At 44.1% G+C, this 10,577-nt stretch overlaps 1 protein-coding gene across 1 annotated transcript in view; it reads right to left on the bottom strand.

The window, feature by feature from the left end:
- LOC115277422 (laminin subunit alpha-3-like) overlaps window positions 1-10,577 on the bottom strand; it is a 154,939-nt gene that overhangs the window by 16,468 nt on the left and 127,894 nt on the right. Inside the window, 5 exon segments of the mRNA XM_029921573.1 lie at window positions 109-202; window positions 2,646-2,776; window positions 2,876-3,032; window positions 8,010-8,150; window positions 10,257-10,440. Coding sequence (XP_029777433.1) covers window positions 109-202; window positions 2,646-2,776; window positions 2,876-3,032; window positions 8,010-8,150; window positions 10,257-10,440 — 707 coding nt within the window.

Genomic DNA, 10,577 nt, shown 5'->3' on the forward strand with positions numbered 1-10,577 from the left:
GTCCTATGCTAATGGATGGATAAACTGAGGCTGCGTCTGGGACATTCAAATCCAGATGGAAAGGGACACTGTCTCGGGGTGTGAACAACAGGCCACTGGACATCATACCTGTCACCGAGTGCCACCGTCCATCACACAGAGACTGCTTTTGTGTGACCGATGTCAAGATGCCCCCTGCCTCACTATCCACGGAGGCCGTGACCTGGAAGACACATGCATTTTCCTATTTCCTTCAGAAAGGCTGTGGAGCCAACTTCCCTGCCTTCTTTCCTTCCCAAGGCTTGTCACCCTGACAGCCCTGAAGCACCTTAGATGTGGCCCCTCCCTCCTGCACCAGGTGATCACAGGAGGGCCAAGGCTTTGCAAGAATCTCTCTGCTGCATCCCTTCCAGGAAGCAAGCTGCAAACCCAAGGCTGAACCTGAAGCTGCTGCCAAAGGTGACAAGCTCTTCCCTCCCAATCCAAACCCCTCCTCTGTTGGACTCTACTCAGAGGTCATGGATCAGAATCGAAGATCCTCCTTAAGCTATTAATACATGATCATGACCGTGGTTCTGTTTAGAAGAATGCAAAATTTGGAAGGCAAAAGTGCTAGCTGAGGCCTACAGCCTTCTGCGAGCCAGACAATTAGAATAATTCCATGAACGCATGCCTTAGGGTTCTTGTTCAAGGAATTCAGCAAGCTAATGGATTGCGCTCATACTGGGCTCCTGTCAGGGGTCAGGCACTCGTGCTCGCGTGTAGAATCCCACATGCCCACTCTCTGGACCAGGGCCAAGGGCTGAACCAAGGTGAACGAATACCAGGACTAAAATAAGCCAAGTGGTAACAAATTTGCATTTAATTTGCATATAGCTAGACAGCAAGGCCAATTCTCAGGCAATTTTCCAGCTAAATCATGTCACTGCCTTTGTGAAGGTCATTGGGTCTGATTTCTGCGTGTGAGATTATTTCCTCTCCAGAAGCTCTCCTTGAGTGCCACCCCCACCCTCCCCGGAAAAGCCAGCCTTCTCTCAAGGCTGGCAAGCGGGTAGTTGCTTGCTCCTCTGGCCTCCCAGAGGCCTGCTGAGACTTAAAGGCTGCACCTCAAATAGAATGTGTTCTAGGAGCTGGGCCATTTTATTTCCTTCTTTAGTTTTCCCCTCACAGTTAAAAAGCTGTGGAAGGGTAGAGGTAAAGGAGAACGGCATATGATGGCTAAATAGAAGATCCCAAAATGGGGCCACTTCAGCCAACCCACCAAACCAGTGCTTAATATCTAACCCAACTGAAATTTCCACCTTTCCCAGAAATGTAGTCTCAATAGGTCAGTCAGAAATTTTCTGAACAGTACCAATGACCTAACGTGTCCCATGGGACTTTTCCATCCCCCTCCCCTCAAAAGGTAAGGTAATCTACCTAATAAGACCCACTGCCCTTCCCCTAAATGGAAGGTACCCTTGCCTAGAACAATCCTTTCTTTTCTTTTGCTAATGAGTTCCTTGCCCACCCTCCTTCCTATAAAAACCTTCCATTTTATACCACTTCTCAGAGCTTCCCTCTACTTGCTAGACCTGATGCTGATGATTCATGAATGGATTAATAAAGTCAATCAGATCTTCACATTTATTCAGTTGAATTGCTGCCCTTTAACATTATCACTCATTGCCTTGAAGCCTTCCTGGACTGATTTGGTTTTTAAAAGAGTTTTTGAAAAGGAAAGAGATATAACCTGGTAGTGAAACTAGTGTATTGACCAGGCTCCTGAGGGAGGGGAGGGATGAAGCAGCAGCAGCTATGCTGAAGGAGGGCTCCACCTAACGCCAAATGAAGCCTGGAGTGGAAGGCCCTGGCCCAGCTTGGCTGCTGGGACCAGAGAGGCTGATGAGGGGTGGAGGGAGCATAAGGGAAATGCGCAACTGATTCAGGGGACACCAGGCCCGTTGGCAAGGGCATGACATGGTGTAGACAGCTGGTGAGAACATCTATCTCATGAGTTTTGGTGCTGCCCTTGTGAATAAAAGTAGAAACGTGATGAGGGTGAAAGGTAGGAGAGAGAAATGAGCATTTATTACATATAGGAGAGTTTCTGTTCTCTTGTCAAAAGCCCTAAGATACAATCATTATTATTCAGATTTTAAAGATAAAGAGAGCCTGAAAAAGGTGAAGTAACTTCTCCAGGGCCATATAACTAAGTGGTATAGTTAGAAATCAGCCCAAGATGATAAACAGGAAACACAATGACCAAATGACTTGCTAAAGGAAAATAGTAAGTTAGCCCTCAAGTCAGGTCTCTCTCTCTTTTTTTTTTTTTTTTTTGAGAGAGAGAGACAGAGAGACTGTAAGAGGAGGAAGGGCAGAGAGAAGTGGGGAGGGAGAGAATCCCAAGTAGGCTCCATACTGCCAGCACAGAGCCGGGATTCAGGGCTCAAACCCATGAAGCTGTGAGATCATGACCTGAGCTTAAACCAAGAATCAGAGGCTTCAGAAACAGAGCCACCCAGCCCACCCTGAAGTCAGGTCTCCTAAAATAAGATTGGATCCCATTCCGTCACAACTCCACCTACTGTGGTCTCCAAAAATGAATGTGGTTCTAATGTAAACCCATAGATCCTCCCCCAGCCCTCCACCCCCCCCATGTCCCCTCCATCAAACTATGTACACACCTTTCCTGCCTCCATATAAACACATAGGTGCTTCTCAGGCTGACTTCCGACGTGCAGTAGGACGCCAGTGAGGCTTCTTGGGCGAATGCTGAAGACAAGTTTAAATTCTGGCTTCAGCAGCACAGAGTTCGCTTTCAAAGGAAAATAAAAAAGTTAAAACATTGTAATTCAAGAAAAAGGATGGAGTTCTTCAGACTCAAAGACATAAACTCTTCCAAACTGCCCCTTACCTAGGATATGACCTCCTTCTTGGGAGAAATAAATGCCTTTCTCCAAAGGGCCACCCAAGCAGGGGGACACAGCAACACTTGCAGCAATGGTGTCCAGGGGTTTCAGATTCAGCTGAAAGTTCCTCAGGCACCCCACAAAGCTGTTTTGGGGGAGGCTCTGCAATCAAGCAGAAGAGAAAGGAGACGTTATTAGCCCACAACTCTCAGAGACATATGGGTAGCCAAGGTTAAGGGCAGGGCAACTGTCTGCAAAATCCATCCTCCTTCAGAGAATCAGGTGGGCCTGACTGTTGCGTTTGGCTCCCTGCTCACACTGCCAAGAAAATCCCGGATACCAGACGTCCGGTGGGGGGCCGAAGTTTGAGGACGAAGTCTGAGTGCACCAAGTGGTATGTGTGCAAGGGGCAGGGGCAGCGGGGGTCACTAGCTAGTGCTGATCAGTGACCTGACCGTGGTCCACACGGATGGGACTACAACAAGGGAATTTCTGCCTTCCAGTGTACAGATCTCACTGCCTCCTGGCAGGTACAAACCACTTCTTAGAGTTTCAGGAGCCCATGTGATTGCCTAATGCAGGGTAGCTGACTGGAAAAGAGGCAAAACATTAAAAAATAATAAAGTGCAAAAAAGCTTCCTAAATTGTTGGGCTCAGGGCACCACCAACAAATCATGATTGCTGTGGAGTTAAAATAAGACACAAGGCACAGCATCAGTGGGCACGTGTGGAGTACCTGAAGGTGGCCTGGAACAAGGGCTCCTCACCTGGGGCCTGAGGGTGCACCTCCAGGGTTCTGTGGTCTCTTAAAGCATATACCAGCTGTGCTCTGAATGTGCATTTCCCTGGGGAGAAAGACTAACTTTCCTTTTCAAATTTTTTAAAATTTATTTTTGAGAGAGAGAGAGCATGAGTGGGAAGAGCAGAGAGAGAAGGAGACACAAAATCTGAAGCAGGTTCCAGGTTCTGAGCTGTCAGCACAGGCCCTATGCAGGGCTCAAACCCATGAACCGTAAGATCATGACCTAAGCCGAAGCAGATGCTTAACCAACTGAGCCACCAAGGTGCGGAGAAAGACTGTAACTTAAAATTAAAAAAAAAAAAATTAAAGAAGCGCTGAATAAAATCCTTAAACTCCCTTCCAAAATAAATGCTTTTAGGACCCTGGAATCCTACACAACAGATGCACTATATGATAATTTTAAGACATGGTGATATTAGAGATGCATATGGTGTCAGTGCCAACAAACTACCAACAGTGCTCCCTATGAAATTTTTCATTTCTTCAAATTTACCACCTTATGCAATGAAGAGGCTGTATCTGAAACCAAGTTCAGACTCTGCAGGGAAGGTCATGGCCTAACACTGAATCCCTAAAGGAGACTGTAGGTTGTGGGACTCAGAGTAGACACTGATTGGATGCTGCCTGCCCTCTGAAACGATATCAAGCAGAGTAATCCGTGGTTTGCATCCTCAGGTTGAGGGGATGTTGCAAAAAGGAACTTGGTTTGTACAAATGATATAAATGGGGTACTGCGGATTGTCCCGGAGACTAGGATGCCAGCTGCAGTTTATCCAGGCCAAAAGAATCCCTGTACTGTGCTCCTGAATAGCTACCCCATCCTGTGATTACTCTGAGAGGGAAATTGGTATAGAGGTTACAGGAAAGCAAACATTAACATTGAGGATTCTCCTTAGCAATTAATGTTATAATACTATGCATGTATTATACAATATGTCACATATATTATATATTGTATAATATTCATTATATAATGCATGTTATATAATATTATATGTAGTATTAATATATAACAATTATATACCTTTGTTATGTATTATACATAAACATGTATATTATATATGTATATTATATATGTATATATAATATATTATATATACACATATATTATACATACTATATTATATAATATACATGTATTATACATATATAATATATAATACACAGTATATATGTATAATATATAATAAAGCAAAACACTACTTCATGACAGGTTGGGACTCTGCCCCTCCGGCAAAGCTCAAGTGGGCCAGGCTGAGCCCTAGGGAGACACTGTGGCCTAGGCTAGATCAGCCTGACTGCCCAGAATCCAGGTTGGCTGAAATTTCCTGTTCTGAATGCTTCCATTTCCAGGCCCAGATTTAAGTCTTGGTCCTTTGTCCCCTTGCTGCAAGCAAACATTGCACCAGAATGGGCCAGCAGCCCCAAGTTAAGGGTGAGAGGGGCTGGGCATGTGGCAGCACATAGGTGAAGGGCAATCCCAGGCCCAAACTGTTGACCATCATACTTCACTGTGTGGGAGAAAAAGGCAAATCTGGGAGAAGGAAGACAGGCGGGTGTCGTGCACCAAAGTAATGCAGCTGTGATCGGGGCTCTGCCAGCCGGGGAGGAGGGAGGAGGAATAGGGCACTCACAGGGCTCAGCCGTGAGAGCCGTGGCTACATGGGAGCCCCTGAACTTGACAAATCCAGTACATATCCCTGCTGCTTGGGGACAGATGGACTTGTCACTGGCCCCTAGCCCAAAGTTTTCCCGTTTGGTTCTTAAGATAATTTTATTTCAGACACTGAATATTTGGACAGTGTCACTAACACTAATTGAGTTAGTCATTTTTCATTTCTCTTTCTAACTTCCTGATTAAGACAAGGAACAAATTCTAGTTTTGTGCCAATATGTCTTAAAATGCTGTCAATTATCATCTCTTATAATCAATCACTTATGAAGCTCCTTTTTCTCCAAATGAAGGGGGTATAGGCCGCACTATCTGGTCAGGCTTTAAAAAACACTATTTTGTTTACATATATCTATATTTATGGTTATCTATTCTATATGGTAAAAAGTATGGGGTTTCCATTTTTGGGGAAACAAAGACATCCTTTAAAAATAAGATTAAATTAGTGAGTTGACTGGGGCATCTGGATGGCTCAGTCAGTTAAGCATCCGACTTTGGCTCAGGTCATGATCTCAGGGTTTATGGGTTTGAACCTTGCATCCAGCTCTGAGCCTGCTTGGGATTTGCTGTCTCCCTTTCTCTCTGCTCTGCCCCTGTGCATTCTCTCTCTCTCTCTCTCTCTCTCTCTCTCAAATAAATAAATAAATATTTTAAAAACATTAAAAAAATAGTGAGTTGACTGAAAGCAAGCTATTAAGTAAATTTTTTACATGTGTTTGGCAAAGATGTTGACGGTGTGGCTAAAGCTCAGAAAACATTATCTTAACAAAAAATCTCCATCTACCACCTAAAACCTATGCTTCTGAATTCCCTAGAAGAGAAACTATCAGATTCATGTCTATAAAGCCATGGAGAACCGTTAGATTCACTCCCTCAGGCCTGTGTCTCAAGCTGCACCTTAAAAATGAAGGCTAGGAATGGGGAAGGGGAATATTCTCTGTGGGCTTAAGGAAATTAATTAAATGTTTAAAAAATTATTTAAAGTATTGTGAGATTCTTGAGGCACCTGGGTGGCTCAGTTGGTTAAGCGTCTGACTTCAGCTCAGGTTATGATCTTGTGGTTTGTGAGTTTACGCCCCTCATTGGGCTCTGTGCTAATGCCTCAGAGCCTGGATCCTGCTTCAAATTCTGGGTCTCCCTCTCTCTACCCCTCCCCTGCTCACACTCTGTCTTTCTCTTTCAAAAATTAATAATATTTTTAAAGTATTTTGAAATTCTTGAATATCTTATATAAGTATACTGATTATATATTAAAAATGTTTTAAGATATAATTGACATATAACATTATATGTTTTCAGGTATGCAGCATACTGATTCTATATATACAAAGCGGTGTGAATACCATAATAAGTCCAATAAACATCCATCGCTACACAAAGTTACAAACTTTTTTTTCTTGTGGTGAGAACTTTTAGGGTTTACTTTCCTAAAAACTTTCAAATATAGAATACAGTATTATTAACTATTAACTTTAGTCACCATGCCTTATATCCCCAACTTACTTATTTAATAACTGGAAGTTTGCATCTTCTTTTTTTTTAATTTTTTGAATGTTTATTTATTTTTTAGAGACACAGAGAGAGAGAGAGAGAGTGTGAATGGGAATGGGCAGAGAGAGGGAGACACGGAATCTGAAGCAGGCTCCAGCCTCTGAGCTGTCGGCACAGAGCCCGACACAGGGCTGAACCCATCAGCCACGAGATCATGACCTGAGCTGAAGTAGGACACTTAACCAAATGAGCTACCAAGGTGCCCCTGGAAGTTTGTACTTTCTAGCCACCTTTATGATTATATTATAAAGTGAATTATTTTTATATACCATTCTGAAGCATGACTGCTGGTTTTTTTTGCATGAAATGCTCTCACCATGCTGTGTAGTTACCATTTGTCACCATACAGAGTAATTATAATATTATTGACCATATTCCCAATGCTGTGCTTTTTATCCCACTGAATTATTTATTTTACAACTGAAAGTTTGTACCTTTTAATTCCTTTCTCCTATTTGGTCCATCTCTCACCCTCCCACCCCACCAACTTCTGCCAACCACCAGTCTGTTCTCTATATTTATGAGTCTATTTCTTTTTCGCTTGTTTGTTCATTAGTTTTGTTTTTAAGATTTTACATATGAGTGAAATCATACGGTATTTGTCCTTTTCACTTGGCAAAATAGCCTGTAGGTCCAGCCATATTGTCATGAATGGCAAGAATTCATTCTTGTTTATGGTTGAGTAATACTCCATTGTACATATGTACCACTTCTTCTTTATCCATTTATCTATCAGTGGATACTTGGCTGCTTCCATATCTCGGCTATTGCAAATAATGCAATAAACATGGGGTGCGCAGACCTTTTCAAATTAGTGTCTTCGTTTTCTTTGGGTAAATACCCAGCAATGGAATTACTGGACTGCACAGTATTTTGATTCTTAATTTTCTGAGAAACTTCCACACTATTCTCTATGGTGGCTGCACCAGTTTGCATTCCCCCCAACAGTGCATGTGAGTTCCCTTTCCTCCATTTCCTCACCATTTCATGTCCTTTTCATAATAGCTTTTCTGTCAAGTGTGAGATGACATCTCATTGTGCTTTTGATTTGCATTTCCCTGACGATGAGAGATGCTGAGCATCTCGTGTGTGCTGGAGAAGCATAAATATTTACCTTTGGTTTCCATGAGGGCGGCGACCCCAGGTAAACTGGTGCTCTGAGGCTGAAGGTGGAATTTCCAGGCCAACTTCCCTCCCGGGCCCTCAGACCATCAACTACCAAGTGCCCCTTTTCTCCATCTTGCCCAAACACCATCTGAAGAGGTGAAATCATTTTTACCTTTGGCAATTGGCGATGTATTTGATTACTGTCACAGGATATTTTTAAACAATGTTTTTCTGTTTCTTCAAGGAGCTTCAAAAAATTAGAAAAATTTCCTCCCTCATATTATCAGCATCATCACCATTTTGTGAGATTATGATACATATTGGATAGAGTAACCTAGAAAAGTGAGCTTTGGAACAAAGGATTCTTCTAAAGTGAACTAATAAAAAGATACCCTTGATCTAGAAACTTATGCAAAAGAGAAACAAATGAAGAGCCACAAGAGTATAAATGAAGACACACCAGGCAACAAAGGGAAAGGAACAGTTTGTGCAGAACTAAGAAGGGGAGCATCACACACTCCCTTCTGCACGGCTCCTGGAACAAGGGGCCAGCGGCTACTTCTTCACTAACAAGGGAGCACACATTTAAAACTCTTTGCTAAATGTCAGGATTCCTGGGCTCTAGGGCGGACCCTGCCATCTCATGGCTATGAGACTATTCACTAATGACTCCCCAGATTATACTCCCAGCTGTGACCTCTGGCCTCTCCACCTGCCTACAGACAGGCGGGCTTGAATGTCTGACAGACAGCTCAACCCAAGGATGTCCACAGCAGCACCCTCCCTCTTCCCCAGCTCTGAAGTGCCCCCTCCCGGCCACAGCTGCTGCCTCCCAGGAGTAGTCACACTGCTGACCCAACTGCTGGCCCTGCATCACAGGACTCGATGCTGACTCCCTTTCTCTCACACTCCACATGCAGTCCATCAGCAAACCCTCTCGGTTTTCTAAGCACGTCCTAGACTGTGCACTTCTGTCCACGATCATGGAGGCCTCTTGGAGCAAAGGCAGTAGCGTCCATCTGACCGCTTTACTTCCATACTTACCCCCACTTCGTCTCTTCAGGCTAAAGACAGCTTTGAAAATATACATCTGTTCATGCAATGCTCCTTTTTGAGTTTCAGACTTCAGAAGCATCAGATACAGAATAAAATCTGAGTCCTCACCTTGGTTTCAAAGCTTGTATGATCTGGGCCCTGCCTCACTCTTGAATCCCATCTCTTAACCTTTCTGTTCCCTCAGCTAATTCCTATCTCAGGGTCTTTGAGCTTGCTGTTCCCTCTGCCTGGAACACCCTCTCTATAACTTCATGTGACTGTCACCTCCCCAAGGAAGTTTTCCTTCACTACCCTATCTGAAGTAGTCCCTATACTCAGCCATTTCCCTACCTTGTTTTAATGCTTTCTCTAAGTACTTACCAATATCTGACATTATATGGGGGATGTTTGTTTATATGCTCTAGGATGGCAGCTCATTAAATATTTGTTGAAAGATCAAGTGATGGGGCACCTGGGTGGTTCAGTCAGTTGAGCGTCCAACTTCAGCTCAGGTCATGATATCCCACTTTGTGGGTTCGAGCCCATTGTTGGGCTCTGGGCTGACAGTCAGGAGCCAGGAAACTGCTTCGGATTCTGTGTCTTCCCCTCTTGCTGCCCTTTCCCCATCAGCGCCCTGTCTCTCTCTCACTCTCTATAAACATTAAAAAATTAAAAAGAGAAAGACTACGTGAGTATAACTTGTCAGGCTGCTTACAGTTTTTGAGTTCTAATTCCCTCATCAGGAAATAAAATAGGTCCCTTCTTGTCTTTAAGTGTATTTCTTCAAATCTGGGATGCCTTTAGGGAATATCTGGAATTTTAGGGATGTGGGTCTTTAGTCTTGCACTATGCAGAAGGCATTCCAGGCTCAGAAAGGGGCCTAGAGACCCAGACGTGGTCTTGACAGACCAAAATGGTCCTGGAAGCAGGGCTGGGAAGGCGGAAGGGGACACAGCCCAGGGAGACAGGAGGAGGACCAAAGAAGTGTTCAGTAAAGCCCATTTGGGCACTGAGGCATCCATGCACAACGAAATCATTGCCCAGCAGTTGCAGCCATTTCTGGTGCAGAGGTGTGGGGGTGCTCAGTATTTCAGACCACACAGGCTGTCTGTGGCTGGTGCTTCTGTGGCCGGCAGAATGCTGACTCTGAGACTCCTTTCCAGATACTCAACAGTGAATTCTGATGCGGGGGAGGGTCTCACACAGCCCCAGCTCTTACCGTGTGCCATTTCCCATCATTGCACTTCTCTTTGCTTTTGAGCCTCAGCTTTTTCCCTTCTGCCCCCAAAGCAAAGACGAATCGTCCCTTTGAAAGATAAAGAGCCATATAGGAGTTCTTCGTGCCCATGTAAAACACAAGTCCTCTGGAAGACGCTGTCTGCACATCCACAGCGAACAGTGAGCTGTTGGGAAAATAAAGCAATAGGCAAAGAAGGAAAATAGAAGTTTTTAGTGTTCTTCTGAGTCTCTGCAGCTGGGAGAGAGGATGTGGTGCAAACCCCCATGATTCAAATGAATGAACTATGGCACGTACTGATTA

This window comes from Suricata suricatta, chromosome 14 (assembly GCF_006229205.1).
Source record: "Suricata suricatta isolate VVHF042 chromosome 14, meerkat_22Aug2017_6uvM2_HiC, whole genome shotgun sequence".
Taxonomy (NCBI): Eukaryota; Metazoa; Chordata; class Mammalia; order Carnivora; family Herpestidae; genus Suricata; species Suricata suricatta.